We start from the raw sequence: 17,719 nt of genomic DNA, 5'->3' as shown, positions 1-17,719 counted from the left end.
AACAAAAACAAAACACAAAAAACAATGATTATTCTAAACAGATGTTACTTTGACATCTCCTTGCAAGTAACTGCTGTCAGTAAAGGCCCTGTATGTATAATAAAAACAAGAATAAGTTCGTATAATAGATCCATGGTGAAGGCATGTGTGAGCTACAACGCTGTGACCCGGATACTGAAGCTTTCATCGGGACAGAGCACATCCGGTGTAGATGTTTGCCATGTTTTGGCTCACTTCATCACTTTAGTTTCAGCATCAGTCTACACCGGTGTACCTCAGCTATTTCCAGCCGTCATGTCCCGGGGCTCCAGTGCCGGGTTTGACCGTCACATCACCATCTTCTCCCCGGAGGGAAGACTCTACCAAGTCGGTAAGTGGTGAAAAAAAAAAACAGAACAGAAGAAACAGAAGAAAACTCAACCTGCTCTGTCATACTATGCTAGCTAGCTACCATTCATCGTTCAGTGTTATGTAGCTAAGTTAGCAAGAAAGAAATAATAACTGTAGTTATTCATTTTGACTCAGTAATGCTAACGCTAAATACAGAAAACAGCCATTTTATTATATTGTAGCTAAAATGTTTGCTAACCAGACGCTAGTTGCACTTGCTATCTAGCTTAATTTGTTTGTATTTATAGTAAAACTGTAAGTTAACATTAACATTAACAGTTTAAAGAAACTAAGTTGAGTTTTGTGGATGATGAATTAAACATATTAACCTACTGTGCAGAGAAAACCGTCTATCCAAAGGAGGACAAAAGCTAACAATGCTAATGTTTTCATAATGTTATCTAGACATAGCAACCAGATACTTATCGACTTTAAGCACAATACAGACTATTTCTCGCAGTCTTATACAAGTCATTATAACTTAGCTGTATTAAATGTTAGCGTCAGACTAATACAATAACCACTGTTCATATGTGACTGTACAATAACACAAATACAACTTGGTTGCTTGTGAAAAATGTTTGCCCCAGTGGAGAAATACAGTTTCAGTTGATGAGCAGTCTGTTCTTGTATATGTGTCCTCAGAGTATGCCTTCAAAGCCATCAACCAGGGAGGACTGACCTCTGTAGCAGTCAGAGGGAAGGACTGTGCTGTGGTCGTCACACAGAAGAAAGTCCCCGTCAGTATAAATGGACATATTATTAACACACAGAAGTTTGTGTTGTCTGTGTCTTCACTAAGCATGTGATCAGATTCCCCAGCTGTCATTATGGTTGTTACATCACTGGTGGAGTGTGGGGAGTATGCGTGCACTGTTAGCAATGTCCTTCTCTTGTGCTTTTTCTCAGGACAAGCTGTTGGATGCCTTGACAGTCACACATATGTTCAGAATCACAGAGAACATTGGCTGTGTTATGACCGGAATGACTGGTAAGCAATTTATTGTCCAGCTGATGGTTGTTACCCGAAAAAATGAGCCAATAAGGGATCAAACGATATTAAAAGCTTCCTTCAACAGTAATTATCAGAAAAAAGAAGTCAAACATGCATCAGGCAAGAAAGTCATGTCGCCATATTGTCATGTTCACGTTCTATAAGAAGCTGCAAATGCATCCTTCATTATAAATGTTTAAGAACTATATGTATTGAGGGATAAGACATGAGCTGTTATGAGTTGCGAATGCATCATGTAGAAAGAAAGTTGTGGTGGCACTCAAATACATTTTTAATGTTACAGGCCAAAGCCCCAGGATCTACCTTTTTATAGCATTCATTGAGAGTGATATGTGTGGCTGTGACAGTACACCTGTCATCTCATGGATTCATTTTTAGGCAACCTGATGGTGTTATGTTAATTCATTCATTTGTGTGAATCACATTTTCCTCTCTCTTCCTCCCTCCAGCTGACAGCAGGTCTCAGGTGCAGAGGGCGCGGTATGAAGCAGCTAACTGGAAGTATAAGTACGGCTATGAAATCCCTCTGGACATGTTGTGCAAACGCATGGCTGACATCTCCCAAGTCTACACGCAGAACGCTGAGATGAGGCCGCTAGGATGCTGTAAGTAAGGGATTGGTCTGGTGCCCATGTGTATTTGTGTATACATGAATTATATTAAGGTCTTTTATTTTAAGTTTGTAAAACCTACAATGGAATCTGCACATCATGTTTCTTTGAAGGTTTTTTGGCGCATGATTGTATAAATGTGTTTCACAGGGTTTTTTTCTTACCTCTGCAATGCATTAACAACTTCAAGGGCACAAAAAGAGTCAAATCGTATTGATATTGAATAGCAGGACATGATGTCTGCTATCTGCTATGTCTGCTATTTCACAACTCATAGTGGACCATCCCTTATGTTCCTCTGCCTTGCTTTCTACCTGTAGGTATGATGTTGGTCGGAGTGGATGACGAGCTGGGTCTGCAGCTGTATAAGTGTGATCCAGCCGGCTACTACTGTGGCTTTAAGGCCACAGCAGCTGGAGTCAAACAGACTGAGGCCACCAGCTTCCTGGAGAAGAAAGTCAAGAAGAAACTGGACTGGAGCTACAACCAGACTATAGAGGTGCATGACACATGCGCGTTGTGTACTTACAGAAAACTACCAGAGTGTTGCCAAGCTTCCTGTGCTTATTATAGAAGCCTGGTATAATCTGATTCATAATGCCACACTGGAATTTTGTCCTAAAACAACCCTGCTGAGGTATTTCAGTCAAGTTGCATTACATTGTTTCATTGCAGGATTCCCACTGGTAATGAGATTTCATGGAATTTTGTTGGTATTTTCTAGATGGGGCATTCAGGGAGCTTTACAACTGTGTCACTGTCCTGGAATATCACTACATTACTTGATGGTTTTCTGGATGAACCAAACCTTTAGAAAAGGAAAGAGTCAAAAGAATCAATGTTTTCTTTGTTATGTAGGGGAAACGGTACGAATCCTAATACTGATTAGATGAAAAGATGCGATATGTAAGAATTTTAGTGTAAAACATTCAGCAATAAACTAAAATTATCAACAGAATGTGAAGAAATAATAAAATGAGACCTCCAGCTTTCTTGGTTGCCTGCAACAGCCTGTGGATTTCTATGTAAAGGACTCAGGGGTGGTTTTGCCAGGAAAATCCAAAGGATGTGATGTTTATGTGCACTCCCGAGTCCCCCTACAGCACCAACAGAGTGCAACACTAGCTAACGTTAGCTTAGAAATGGAAACCGCTAACATCCGACTCCGAGCTGGCTTTCTTCCTATTGGACAGATAAGCTAACATTACTGCAAAGCATGTGAAGTATATTGTGATATTGTGGTTTTAACTGGCTAATGTAAGCGCCACTGCTCGCTCACACTGATGGAAAGGGAGCACACACAACAGGATGCTGCTGCAGCTCACTTAATAGCCACCGGTGTCATTAATGAGAGGGACTTCCTGATTCTTACATATTGCACCTTTTAAGTGTTTATTTCAAATGATCTATTAGTTCATATTTTCCAGAAATGTTTTAAATTATATCCTCATTCCCCTAAAGAATTAAAAGTCAAATCTACATTTTGCAGCAAGTTTTTCTTAAAAACTTTGTGTTTGCGGTCAAATGTGTTCAGCCATGAGCACATACAACTGCACACACACACATATACACACTGATGTGCTGCTCACTGATAAGCATAGGCTTTCGTTCGCTCATGTATTACTTGTAACTCCTTTAACAAATTCAAGCATCCCTCATGTATTTAGACATTATGCTTCTTCTTTCTTGGTTATCTGACACTGTGAGCTCCTTGATGTCTTCAAGTGCATCTATTTCACAGATGTAATGTTTAACTTATTTTGCTCTCCTTCCTGTCATGTTTCCTCAAACCTCTCCCTCTCTTTCAACACAGACGGCTATCTCATGTCTGTCAACTGTTCTGTCTATTGACTTCAAGCCCTCAGAGCTGGAGGTTGGAGTTATCACTTCGCAAGAACCAACATTCAAGTGAGTATTTTCCTGAGCTGGAGGGAGAGAAACTATCTTAATGGCCTCAAGTAAAAATCTTATCCTGGCCACAGGCAGAAGACTGGTTCCACTGGTCTATTAAATGCGTTTGACAGAGTCAAAGTGAACCAGGGTGCTGCTGAAAAAGACACAGGCCAAACTTCATAAATATATTTCACAAAATAAGAAGCAAATGAGTCTTTGGCATTCAACAAACCATGCAGCTCTGAACAGAACAGATTGTTCCTGCCTTTGAAGTGTTGCCTCTTTGTGCTGAGGAAAAAATAAAACGTTAAAGCACTAAAACATGCTAATCTGTTGGCACGCTCAAAAATGCATCAGTTGTTAACAATGAGAAAAAGAAACCCGTTTTGTAATGGAAGTCCCCTAAAATCTAACTAAAACCTTGGGGTTTAGATCAAAGTAAGTAGTTACAGGGTAACTAAAGGGTGTGTTAACATGTCTGTGTTTGTGTTTGTGTGTGTGTGTCTGTCTGTGTCTGTGTCTGTGTATGGCCTTTGAAATCTGGCAGAACAAAAAAATATGAACTTGTGTTATTTGTTTTCCAGGATTCTGTCAGAGTCTGAGATCGATGTCCACCTGGTGGCTTTGTCTGAGCGAGAGTGAGGAAAGTTGGCAGCCATGTTGCTGCTGTCATAAGTGGATGATGAACAGTAACGCCACAGAGCCCCACCTCCCGCACTCAAAAGTCTCATCTAGAAGGAAGACAAAGATGACGTATAAAACACAAAGGAAAAGATGAACAATATGGTCATTTTGTACCAGCTGGATAGAATATGTTACCCAGCTGTACTGTCTGTGTTCCCTTCCCCTCCTCCATCCTCCCTGGTCATAGCAAGAACCTGACTGGACACATTATCCCCCTCCTGTATATTCCTTCTAATCACATTGAGACATCCTCGACATGTCGCAGAGCCTAGAAACACGCTCGACGTTCAGATCAGTCCATTATATGACACATCAGTCTGACATCTGGCTGCGTGGTCATGATGTGCCCTCTCAGGCTGCAGCTTAGCCCAAATGACTTCAGTTGATGAGTGCGACATGAGCAAAGTGGAAGACGGAGGTGTGGTAACACTACAGCTACAGCACTCAATGCCTCTTAATACCCCTTACTCTCTCAGTGGTCCAGTAGCATCTTGAGTCACTGTATTTAAACAGTGCTTCCTCACCATCTTTACTCAGGGCTACCACAACTTGTATTTCTCATTTTATTCATCTGCTTCAAACTCTCCCCTCTTCTCTTTTTTTTCATAGCAACCGCTAATGTCAGGTTGTTTATGCTCTGATGTACTGTGTGATAAACCAGGGAACAGCAGTGGGATTTCTCCCATTGCGACAGTCCTCATTGTCACACCCCTGTTTAAGTCTACTCAGGTCAATGTCAATGAGAAACCACCAATCTCTTCATTACAGAGTCCCTAATGTGTTTTGATCCTTCTGTCTGCTGCCATTTGCTGTACAGTACTGCACTTCTATTAAACATGTTTTTATTGAACTCTGAAGTTTCCCCGCTTCCTTTTCTCAGCATATGTCGCTGCCTTTACGGTAATCTGACAGCATTCAACTCATATATGTGCTGGTAGCGCTTGTGTAGGAAGTAATACAGATATGTTAATGGGTCTGAGTTATTAGTGTCATTGTTTATGTAAAAGAGACTCAGGCGACGTGAAATTTCCGTCACATTTACGAAACAAGATGCATATCTGAAAGTGGCTTAGATTATTTGTCAGATTAATAGTTTCTGTGGTGGGAGTACGAACGTTTAATTTTACATTTTAATTACTGTAAGACCACAGTAAAATGTTGCTAAAAAACAGTTTACTGTAATAATTATATGGAATGTTGTCAATATAAATTATAATTATTTACTATCTTATCTTATTTCTATATTTAGAAGTATGTAAGGTGAGATAAGCCTAGTGTGATGTGAGTATGATTCAAAGGCTGAAATGTCACTCTAGCTGCACTGCTGGTGTTACAGTGGCTCATACTGACTGTATGAGCCACTGTATCTGTTTACCCCAAACTACTTCATACCAGGAAGGCAAACAGTAGCTGTTTTAATATTCATTTCCTCAAGATAGTCCATCATGGACAGGGAGTGTGACATGAGCAAACTGAAAGTAGGAGGCACAAATTGCACATGTATTTCCAGATGTTTTCAAGTGGGATGTCTCCATTGTAACTTTCAATATGAATCCAACACAGTGACCCTATGAATTTAGAGCAAAACTCTGCAATACACTCATAGAAAAATTGCGTAAAATTGTGTTTAACACAGACGTTGGAAATTTATTGAGAATTTATTAAGTAAAACTCCCTTCCTCCCCATCTCCCTGGGCTTGACTTGAAGCATCCTGTTATTCAGTGGAGATTCCCCTCTTTGGCGGATGAGAAGCAGGAATGTCGCGAACAGCTGAGTGTTTCTTGTTCCTGGGAATTTCCTGCCGCTTCCCTCATAGCCCCACCCTCCCAAAAACTTCCTGATTTAGATGACCGAGCCTCATTACACAAACGCATAAAATTTCCCTAGGCTTCTTATCTCTTTATACACACATGCCCAGCAGGAGGAACTCAGGTCGCAGGTTCAATTGGCCGCCACTTCCTCATTCAATGCAAACGATGTGTCGAGTTATCAGTCCTTTCCTTCATGACAATGCGTTATATGAAAAGAAAAGGTGGCTGCTCACAACCGAAACTCAGCTGTCACGCCTTGATGGCAGCACTTATACAAGCACAGACGAACTGACGGCAGCAAAAGGCCACATAATTGAAGTAATTTCCTGTGTTACTGCAGGCTTGTAATATTGTCAGGCGCTGTCGATTATACGCTGGATTTTGAGTGATCTTTTTTTATTGTAATATCACCAAGATTACTGTGTGTCTAATGGACACGTGTGACAACATCGACCAAAACCATTTTCCAATTGCACACCATCTGTTTCCCCCATAAGTCAACCGTCTCAAATCACAAATATATTCACACAGGAGGTTTTTACTGTTAAATATGAGTGTTTTAATTTAACTGGAGTGTGCTGGACTGTTTGCTGTCTGACATATACAACTTGCTCAACTGTACACATTCACAGCTTCCATAAAAAATACATCTTTGTATACACAGCATTTACAATATCATACAACAGAGCTGTTGCAGGTACATGTGTGTGGATGGATGGTGTTTTTTTTTTGTGAGAATGATTTGCAGCGTCCACAGAATACAAGCGATTCCTTTTTTATCATACAAGCAATCCCATCCCATCATAATGCGTCATGTGTTCACATCTCATCGTTTGTCTTCTCTCCTGCAGCCTGGAGCGGTCTAACTCTTTCAATTCGGCCATCAGTCTCTGTTTGATTTGCATTTTTGCAGCTGCCGGTTCTTCTCTAAGCTGTCCATCTGTCTTGTCAGCGGTCACGCCCGCTCTACGTCGTCTCTTGACGCGCTATCGGGCTCATGTGACGTCACTGCAGGAAGTGGTAGACGTGCCGAGGCCGTTTCTGTTGTCCTTCTCTGTCTTCATCACAGCCTCCTGCCTCTGCGACTTCCTCTCTCTTGCTTCCTGCTAATGCCCGTTCCACTGGATGTCGTCATAACCCACCTGCGGACACACGGAGAACAGAAACATGGTTACACACTGAGCAGGAAACTCGTTTTTTTTTTTTAGGTTTCATGGATTTCCTGGATGTTTTCAACACGTACCTCCTCATCACTCTCCTTGTCCTCCTCCTCCTCGCTGTCTTCTGATTCGCTTTCGGGCAGCTCCCTCAGGCCGGGATCAGTCAGCGAGAACAGCTCCATTCTGATATTGCCATTGTCGCGACCGTAGGTGAGGTGGAAGGGACTGTGGCCTCCGGATGTAAGCTGGTTGGGGTCTGCTCCTTTCTTCAGCAGCAGTTGGACCAGTGAGAGGTTCTGCTGGTCCACAGCCAGATGCAGCGCACTGCGACCGTTACGCTGCTCCTAGAGAACAGGGAGAAGAGATTTTATCAGCACAGGGAGGCAAAGAGTAAAGACAACAAGAAGGCTGTGTTTCAGAATGTCTCAAAAATATAATACATCATGAGTCTGTTGTATACCTTTGCGTTAATATCAGCTCCTAGATCCACCAGGTTCTCCACCAGCGAGAGGAAACCATAAACTGAAGCCAGGTGGAGACAGTTCTGACCTGCACAAAACATCAGAGAAACAGCTGAACAACTGACACCAGAGCAGCACATGTCAATTTGTCAAAGTGATTGTCTAAAAAAAAAAGACTCCAGCATCCCAAGGCGGGTCACATGTTAGTAAAAATGACTGCAGGCTCTTTGGGAAACAGATCATCATAAGATAATTTCCTAATTGGTTCAATTTGTCCACATTAGTCCAGAGAAATGAACTGCAAATAAACTAAAAAATGTCTACACAGAAGTCTGAAACCAGAACATTCCACCTTTCTATCTGCATCCTTAGCAACTAACATTATGTACCATGTAATAGATGGGTTTTAGTCAGGATGTGATGTTAAGAAAGAAAGGCACTGGCATTCCCCTTGCTCACTTAAATATTTCCTTCCTCCTAACCATAGTGTTCAGGGATAACAGGCAGCAGAAATGACTCTTTTCATGCCCACTATTCTACCTTTTAAATAGTAGTTATAAGACTGTATGAGACTGGTCAGCGTCTCATCTGTCTCCATGCAGCAGGGGTGGTCCACCACAGAATGGAAATCACCACCACCGCTGCAGAAGTTACTGTAATATGCTAATAATGTTCAAAAACTACCATTTAGCTAACCGCTGCTAAACTCAAGACATTTTTGTTCCAAAACATACAAACAAGTATCATTTTAACATTGCTGACTGGAGCGTTTACGAGACATTAACAGTAAAATCTCACTATGTCCAAAGTGAGAAAAGTCCTACAGTCTTACCATGATAGTTGTAGGCCGCCATCACGCTGTGTAGATGCTCTAGCTGACAGTTCTGTGTGATGACGCTGAAGCAGGGCAGGTTACCGTGGTGACAGGCGATGTGAAGGGCCGTGTCACCGTTGTCGTCCACCAGCGTGGGGTCGCAGCCGCCTGCCAGGAGGCGCTGACACATATCCGCCTGGTTTGTTATAACTGCTAAATGGAGAGGAGTCTAGAGTGGGACGAATGAGGAGAAGACCGGTAAACTCATTATTATTCTGTGTAAGATGGCGGACATCCTGTGTATTAGGGTTTATTAGTGGTACAGTGTGGTAAAAGGGGAAGGCTAGATACAGAAACATCTCACATACCTGTCTCTGGTCATTCTGTGCGTTGAGGAAGTCTGTGTTCTTGGACATGTCTATCATTTTTCTGGTAAAGTCCTTGGCCTCGTGGATGATGGCCAGGTGGAGAAGCCTACAAAGACAGAAGGAGAAGATAGATGAGATGTTAACATACATTAGATACACAACACAATCAAATCTAGACACCAAATGGAAAAATGTCTACAAGGAAACCAGTGAAACATTTGAAATACAGACTTAAAATATCCACATTATGGCTAATACATAGATTATGTTTTCTTTCATGTCATAAAATATCGTTGTCTATGGACAGTGACACCTGATACAGCTATCAGTGCAACGCTCCTTTTGGATTCTTACAACACAACAGTTCATAAATTTTCCATATCAGGCCCCTTAACAGACCAGATTAGATTACATTTAGTTCAAAGAATCCCATGTGAGAAGATTTTATAACCCTTCACTCAAATCAATCTAACAGTTTTATAAGTCAACATAACTTCAGGAAGGTTTTTCTAAGATTGCAATTACAGTAGAATTAATAAATAATGACCTCCCAAGTATTTCTTAAACACCACACTGCTCCTCTAGTGAATTCACTGTCACAGGTTTCATACTTCATTACTTTCCATCAGACATTTCCAGTCTTTACTTCTGATTAACTGTTTATCTTTGACCCAATAGCACATAATTGATGTGTGAGTTTAAATATGCTATTGAGCTAGAACTATATTTCCCAGTATTCTATCAGTATGGAGCCCCCAGGGGTCATCTGAGAAAAAAAAACTGATGGTGTAAATCTCTACTCTTTATAATCTGTGCACTCAAATTACTAACTACGTTACTGTTTAAAATGATAAAAACTCTGAAACAATAATGATAATGAAATGCAAATTTAATCAAATTAGCCCAACCTAATACATGTGCATTTACATATATGGCATGTTGGAGAGCCATATATACCCATGTTCAAAATTGGAACAGTTTCATATATGTATCACACATGTTAAAAAAGTACAAAGTCATATGTGCAAGTTTATTGATATTGTTATTATTGCATATATTTTATCCAAATATGCTCTCATGTGTTGATGTTGCTCTTATATGTTGCAAGTATGCTCAGATCATATATGGAACTATTCAAAATAATTAGTAATCCGAGGTTAGAGATTATAATCCGTGCGCACAGATTTCTAAACCCAGAGTACACATTTACACATGGACTTTTTGTTTTTCCTCAGGTGACCCCAGGGGGCCTCAGTATATCAGCAGCAGGCCGCAGACACCCATCTCAGAACCTGGTTTCGGCCTCAACACTGACAGACGTGCTTTGCAGTATTTTGAGGTACTTTTTCTACTTCTCGCTCCGCGGGAGCGCGCGTCGGTCGGATTCCTTGGCGGCGCGCCTGGGACTTTCCCAGTGTGACCCGCGGCCAGAGTAGATTCCCTCCTGATAATAGCCTTTTGTTTACGTCCAATTCCGCCGTGTCTGACCACAGCTAGACCCATTATTAAACCGGACACCAGTTCTGTGTATTGTTAACACTGCAGCTGCGTGCTTTTATAAGCCCCTACTGCATGAGAGTGAAGCCCCCAGCCCAGAGTGAGTTAGGCCTGCGCGTTGTTATAATGACAAGCGAGAGGAAGACATTCCCAGCAGGAAAGGGATCATGTTACCTCCAGGAGCTGGGCCTAACTCAGCTAGCTAAAGCCTCCGAAAACTAGTTCATATATGTCCCCTTATACGTTGCTGTGGCCTTATTTCTGGTTAAACTTACGTGTCTCCGTCCTCTGTGATCTGTGTTTTCCATTCGTGCTCTCCGGCTGCCGTGGCGGCTTGTTGGTGCTGCGGCGGCGGCTCACAGTCCACCTGAAGCCGACGGATCTCGGCCGCCACAGCCTGGTACTCCTCCTCCTTCAGCGAGTCCAAGCCGCTGTCCAGCCGCTCCTCCGTCGACTGGGCCGGCTTCCCTTCTTTCGAATCCCGGCTGTAATCCATTTGGTTTAATATACTGGTCCGGTGGAGGTCCATGCTGGTCCTAGTTGTTCGGTACGAGGTGCGTTTGGTTGTATCCTAGCGGAGTTGTGCAGCAGGCTGTAAATGCCCTCTGTGTGGCTGCAGTCAGTGGGGCGGAGCTTACAACTAGGTGGGGGATTTCCAGAAAACTGTCACTTAGAATAACACAGATTGCTGGCTCCAAGAGGGGATTTCTATTGAGACACATATAAACACACTCCTCAGACTGTCACCAAAAGAGCAAACTGACTCTGCATCTGCTACAATTATACATTTTTTTATACAAGTATTTCCGTCTGTACATAAATAGTTCTTCAAAACAAAAAAAGCACATTTCAAAAACAAACATGCATCTTTTCTCAATGCCACATCTCAAACTTGCAATCAGTAGTTACTTCAAAAACATTATATCTCATGCAAACTGTGTAGTATTTTAGCACTCTGAAGTCACACTGGCCAATAGTCTGAAAAAAAAAGAGAAGAAAAAAGCCTCAAGAAGGGGAAGCACTACAGCCAAGGAAGTCAGAATAACCCTGAAGCACAAACATATATATTTAATATTTTCCCCTCAGTAGAAAACTGAGTGTGGCTGCACTTGTGTCCCATGAAAGAGTTTCTGTTTTGACATGAGAGAGGGAGGAGACGCATGGAAAGTCCTTAAAACTGCACCTTCAGTAGCATCTGTCTGCTGAACAACTTGAACAAAAAGAAATGTTGCTCAGCAGCATTGGAGTGGGTGCGCAGACCTGCAGGAGGGGGGCTTCAGTGTGCGCAGGAGTTTCCTCCAAAACTTCAAGTGCGACTGAGATGTGATCTCGGTTTGTTTATCATGCTGTGAAAATGATATGATGTACACCAAGAGCGAGCCAGCAGGCCCGCAGTGGAGTTTCCCTAAAACCTGCAGATCTTGACCACATGGTCAAGTTTAAGTGTTTGTTCTTAAAGGTATATTTCACTTTTTGTTATAACACTGACAGATTTCATGCTTTATGCTTCATACATAGACTAATTGATTATGTATGTTCGTAATTATTAATACAAAGGGAAAAAACATGAGTTTCTTGCAGGAATAGAAGTCAGGAGTTGTGAGAATGTATTCAATGACGGCTAAACATCCTGCAAATGATTTCCACAGACACGTGAATTGAACTGCCACTGACTCTGACACCGTGCCTCTAATAGCCAAGTATTAAATCACTCATTCAATTCCTTTGCAGATAAAATGGCAGCACTCCAAGTTCTCGATAAGGCCGCAAGACTTCACGAGGCTGTGACCTATCCCTTTAAAAACAAACATCAAGTTGAACGTGATGTTCTGGAGGCCTGGGGGAAACTCCAGACTTGTTTTACCTCCCATTGTTCAGTCAGTGTGACCAGTTAGACTGGGAAGCTCGGGCCTTGCTCTCAGCACATTTTTACTGTCACGTTAGCAACTATTAAAGATATCAGTCAGGAAAATGCACACACGTGCGTGCAAACACATTGTATTTCATCCTGAAAGCTGTGTCTGTGCTGTGCAGAGCAATGTGCATTCTTTAGAGAGCATTTACTAAGTTATACAATGTTGAATTAAGTGTAATTCACTCTGCAACAATTGCAGTTTTTCATTGCACATTGCATTCTGCTTCTGTACATCAATATCTGAAGATAGACTGGAAAGATTGTAGTGAGGCAGACAAACCATACAAGCCACATTCACACCCCCACAGTTCATTTTAAATACATATTATGTATCTAGACTGCCGATTACAATCAGCTTTGCAGCGCACTGAAAACAAGACCTCTGTTTGAACCATAATAAGGCAGATGAATGGAGCAAAGGAATGCACACATCAGGCTGAAAGAAAAGGAGCTTCACTATGGCTGAGAGAAAGGAAAACAAAGAAGTTACACACACACACACTTGCACAGAGCTTTGTGTGTTCAGATGAAGGAAACTTAATATTTCAACTATATTAGGAAAGAAAGATTGTTAAATCTCTACATCAGCTTACCTAACTCATCTTTCCATTTGTGAATTATAATTAGTCATTCTGTTTCTACTTTTTACTACTCTGGGTTATGCACAATACAGAGAAACAGCTTTGATAGTGCACAGGTCCTGAGGAGAAATCAGTCTGAGTGCATTAACAGTGTTGGACACTGACGGGAAACAGTAGCCCAATTTTTTTAGTATAAATGTTCAAATGAATATGATTGAAGTCAGCAGAACTGAATCATTTTGACCCGAAATCAGTCAAGCGAAGCCAGTGCAGCCTGGCTGACTGGAAGTCAGGGGCATCGTTGCATTAACTGTCTGAAACACGTCATTCTGAGACAGTACATGAACAAAATGACAGCATATTGAAAAAATATCTAAACACCTAAGCAGAAGACATGGAGGGAAGTTGAATACAGTTGCAAAAGCGAGGAAAGATCGTGGATTTTTGCGTGCAATCAGTACTTTCCTGGGCTGCTCAAAACGTAACATGAGTCATCATCATGTGCAGAGATTACCTGGGGAAGTAAAATGAGACAGAGTTATCAAGTGTCTGATTAGTCTTTGTTATTAACGCTTAACAAGATCTGTACACTCAAGAGTTTTTAGAATGAATGATTCAGAATTTATCATATGAGACATGTAAAGTATTTGTATGCATGATTGTTTTTTTTGTGATTTGTATTGTGTGTGGTGTGTGTGTTAAGTGATGGCTGTTTTAACACTGGAATTTCTTTTAGCTACTATAGACTAAGAGTAAAGAGTTGTTATTCTTGGCAGCTTAATCACTCACCTCTGTTTCTAGCAGTTACAGTAAAAATATTGACAACGCACTGTGATCACGCAAGAGAAAACATACAAAGAGGAGTGTTGGTGGTGAAATAACAGAGAGCCATGGTGGGAGAACACTGCCAGCTCCTGGCATCCAGAATTGCCTGTTTGAGTTTAACTCAATGTGGATTTCATGTGACTTCATAAAGCACAACCAACTCAGCACTAAGGTTACCTCAGTCCACTCAGCTCTTTACACTGGGCATAAATAGTTTCATGCATATAACTAATATGTTTTTAAAGATATGATACATTTGAGATAGAAATGTTCAACCAAAATGAATTTAAATTTCAAAAAAATGAAGGTTTTGCTGTATAACTGAGCCCAAATAGGCAAAAAGCTTCACCATGCAAACTATTTCTATTGAGTATCCTCTAGAGGGATCACCGTTGTTACAGAGATGCGTGGTTGTATGCACACCTGCACGCTCACATGTACAGTATCTTTGCATGTTTGAGTGTGTGAGTTGGTGGGAATCCCTGAGCAGTCTGGACATGAGCAGACACGTACAGCACACAATGACTCACCACGAATCACTGAATCAGCCACTCACACTAACACACACACACACACACACAGAGTAAAATACAATAAGGTAAAGGGTCAAAGTGAACAAAGACTCATCAGATCACGTTCTTAACTTGTGACTGTGAAGACTGAAAGTATGACAAAGACATCAAAGCTCAACATGAACTCTGGCACCCCACAGGGATTCACTGGTTTTCACCTGTTCCAGTACCTGCTTCCCTTTTCTTCATTTCCTGCTTCCTGTGCGGGACTGCAGAGTCACTTCTTACCTATCAGACTTTCCACTGTATTTTCTGGAGGATTTTACAATCATGTGCTGTAAATGATTGTTGTTGTTTCTGTCCAATCCCTCGATAGACGTCCTTATTTGAAACAGAGGGGATTCAAAATGACGCTTAACTATTAAGAACTAAAAAATTACCTTCTAGTCAGAGATGACGTGGAAGAAACATACACATCACAGTAAATATTAACCTGCTGATGCATGTCTTAAGATCAAATTCATAGATTTGGAATATTTGTTAAGGTTAGACATTTACTCAAGTATTTGTACTTGAGTAGTTCCATTTGATCCTACTTTATACTTTACTTATCTACATTTCAGAGGGAAATGTTGTACTTTTTACTCTACTACTTTTATTTGACAGTGATAGTTACTAGTTACTACATACAAAACAGAAGATGAGTCCTTAAAATATCTTGTATTGTATAGATTAAACTACCCAACAGTGTACAAAGTGGTTTTAATTAGCTCCACCTCAACTTACTACTATGCCTCAATAATAACAATAATAACACTCATTAATAATACATCATAAAGTAACTCTGACAGGTGTCACTCTGCTACATAATGAGTACTTTTATTTATGATCCTGTGAATGCATTTTGCTGATAATACTTCTGTACTTAAGTAACAATGGATGTTAACTTGTAGGTGAGTATTTTCAGTGCGGTATTGCTATTTTTACTTAAGTAAAGGATGTGAATACTTCTTCCACCATTGTACGTTTCAGAGATAAATATTGTACTTTTACTTTATTTGGCAGTGATAGTTACTTCGCACATTCAGGTTTTACATACAAAAAATGTTATTGGCTTATAAAATATGATGTTGGTAAAGATTAAACTACCAAACACTATATAAAGTAGTTGAAATGATCGTCACCTCCACCAGCTACGACATGAACATGTTGCAAACACTTTAATTGACCACTAATACTAAGACAATATTATAATATAACATGATTTAACACTGAGAGGGGCCTGTAGGCCATTTTGACTTGTCACAGCAGGAAATGCTGTGCTAATGCTAATTTATCCACCTTTTTTCAGAAATATCGGGTACAGATTGCTTCAGCAACTGTTTGCAATCATTGTATTTTATATTTATCTCTAAGTTACTGCTGTTCCTATTACTTTGCCGTTTACTCATTTGTTTATGTTCCTGAGTTTTGCTGAGTGTGCTTGAATGACCGTGGGGGTGTATACAGTCAGCAGAGCAGACTTCCCTTTACTAAAGCTGATGTTATATCTCACAGCACTTTGTTGAAAAAGTTTCTAAACAGATTGTGCAAATTTTGATGATCCTGCAGATATTCACAGCTCCAGTTTCCTGTCATTCAGTGCTAGTGGACAACAATCAACCAGGTCAGGTCTTTCTTTTTCCTCCTGGATCTCAGTGTTTCACCAGAGGAAAGCTGATCTCATCTGATTTGATGAACTGGGATTCTCACTGGTTGCACAGACAACCAACCAGGCCACTCAGACAACAGGCCACACTGTCAGAGACAATAAAATGACAGCGTCACCAGGGTGGGTCAGACTCCAGGCTGCCATCAGCAGCTGATGTTGGTCAGCAGGGGGCGTACGAGTTCTGTCAGTCAAACACACTGTTCAAATACAAATCAGGTTGCATTTATTATAAAAAAATTTCCTCCATTGCTCTCTGTAGGAAAATTCTCTCAACCTCTCAACTGGCCCCCTCCACAGGGAGGTCTGAGGTCAGGCTCAGTCATGCAGGAGCAGCCTTGGAGCTGGTTGGGATTTAAGGGATTTATTCTCTTACACAAACACACTTGAGCAGGGTGGGAACATGGGAATTTTAATCTGAGTCATCCAGCTGAAACACAGTCTCTCACACTGGACTGTTTGGTCTGACAAGCCAACAGAGCAGCTCCCAGAGAATGATTCAGGGCTCCAATTGTGGATCCTGGGAACCTCTGCCACTTGAATCCACTAGATGGCGTCAGATGACCACTGTATATGACATACTGTAGCAGAGTGTATGTACTGAATTGATTTACCTCAGGGCTCCCTAACTCTCAGTGTGATACTGAACTGTAGGACCAATTAATCAACCAGGACTCATGAGGGATTTGGGTGTTTATTTCTCATCACTTAAGGGCTGATTTGATTAACAAGCCAACGAAAATGGTCGATTTCTTTGCTGCAGTTGAAAGGGAAATTTCCATAGATTGTTTAAATTCATTACAGCAACAAGATTACTGATTACTGGGTGTCTGTATGATTCTGTATGATTCTGTCAGTCTCCTCTGTTAGTGTGAGATGTTGCTTGATTTATCTGATCAAATGTTTACTTTAAGAGTAATTTTATGGATGAATAAATGCCTTCAGTCTAAATGAGATTCTTAAATCCAGCCTCCCAGTGTAAATCATCATGACATTGCTTAATCTGGGTTTTGTTCATATAATATTTATGTTTAAACATATTTGGACCTGTTTTTATATGTTATTGAGTTTGTTTTAGTCATTGACATTGTGGTGAGAAAGACAAGTAATTAGCCTCTTAACTGGATCAGAACAAGTGAAATATCTTCATTTTATATCCTTTAATTCTCTTCTATCAGACATTTGGCTCCACACACACACACACACACTCATCCCCGATCATGTACAAACAGAGTTGCCATCAGTCCAGTCAGTTAAGATGTAAACTCCATGTAAACCCAAACAGACAGGCAGACAGCTCAGCTGTATAATACTGCAGTACTTAAAAGCTTGTGACTGAGAAGCACAGATCAATAGAGTCATTTTCAGCAGTCTGGAGGATTATCCACCTCACTGCCCTCTGATGCGATGCAAACTAAAGACAGACAGACAGACACACACACGCACACACACACACACACACACAGTCCTCCT

The 17,719-nt window shown here is 41.0% G+C and overlaps 2 protein-coding genes across 2 annotated transcripts; one reads left to right on the top strand and one right to left on the bottom strand.

Moving 5' to 3' along the window:
* Window positions 1-117: 117 nt before the first annotated feature.
* On the top strand, window positions 118-5,443 carry psma6a (proteasome 20S subunit alpha 6a). The gene is made up of 7 exons (XM_067613748.1): window positions 118-370; window positions 1,036-1,130; window positions 1,300-1,381; window positions 1,855-2,010; window positions 2,337-2,515; window positions 3,830-3,924; window positions 4,494-5,443. Exons 1-7 carry the CDS (start codon window positions 133-135, stop codon window positions 4,549-4,551), a joined length of 903 nt encoding a protein of 300 aa, XP_067469849.1. The 5' UTR covers window positions 118-132; the 3' UTR covers window positions 4,552-5,443.
* Window positions 5,444-6,940: 1,497 nt separating this feature from the next.
* nfkbiab (nuclear factor of kappa light polypeptide gene enhancer in B-cells inhibitor, alpha b) lies at window positions 6,941-11,315 on the bottom strand. The gene is made up of 6 exons (XM_067613967.1): window positions 10,981-11,315; window positions 9,209-9,314; window positions 8,859-9,069; window positions 8,026-8,114; window positions 7,649-7,909; window positions 6,941-7,547 (listed from the first exon to the last, which is right to left on the bottom strand). Exons 1-6 carry the CDS (start codon window positions 11,232-11,234, stop codon window positions 7,512-7,514), a joined length of 957 nt encoding a protein of 318 aa, XP_067470068.1. The 5' UTR covers window positions 11,235-11,315; the 3' UTR covers window positions 6,941-7,511.
* Between the last annotated feature and the right edge of the window lie 6,404 nt (window positions 11,316-17,719).

Source organism: Thunnus thynnus, chromosome 16 (genome assembly GCF_963924715.1).
Source record: "Thunnus thynnus chromosome 16, fThuThy2.1, whole genome shotgun sequence".
Lineage (NCBI taxonomy): Eukaryota > Metazoa > Chordata > Actinopteri > Scombriformes > Scombridae > Thunnus > Thunnus thynnus.
The sequence above is the reverse complement of the archived record's forward strand: the minus strand, read 5'-3'. Positions and strand labels throughout refer to the sequence as shown.

Excerpts from the sequence above, each read along its gene's own strand:
- psma6a (XM_067613748.1), top strand. The coding sequence starts at position 133 with ATGGTGAAGGCATGTGTGAGCTACAACGCTGTGACCCGGATACTGAAG. Across the intron at positions 1,382-1,854 it reads TGTTATGACCGGAATGACTG|CTGACAGCAGGTCTCAGGTG; the intron begins GTAAGCAATTTA and ends TCCTCCCTCCAG. Across the intron at positions 2,516-3,829 it reads GCTACAACCAGACTATAGAG|ACGGCTATCTCATGTCTGTC; the intron begins GTGCATGACACA and ends CTTTCAACACAG.
- nfkbiab (XM_067613967.1), bottom strand. The coding sequence starts at position 11,234 with ATGGACCTCCACCGGACCAGTATATTAAACCAAATGGATTACAGCCGG. Across the intron at positions 9,315-10,980 it reads ATCACAGAGGACGGAGACAC|GCTTCTCCACCTGGCCATCA; the intron begins GTAAGTTTAACC and ends CTGTCTTTGTAG. Across the intron at positions 7,548-7,648 it reads ACAAGGAGAGTGATGAGGAG|GTGGGTTATGACGACATCCA; the intron begins GTACGTGTTGAA and ends GTGTGTCCGCAG.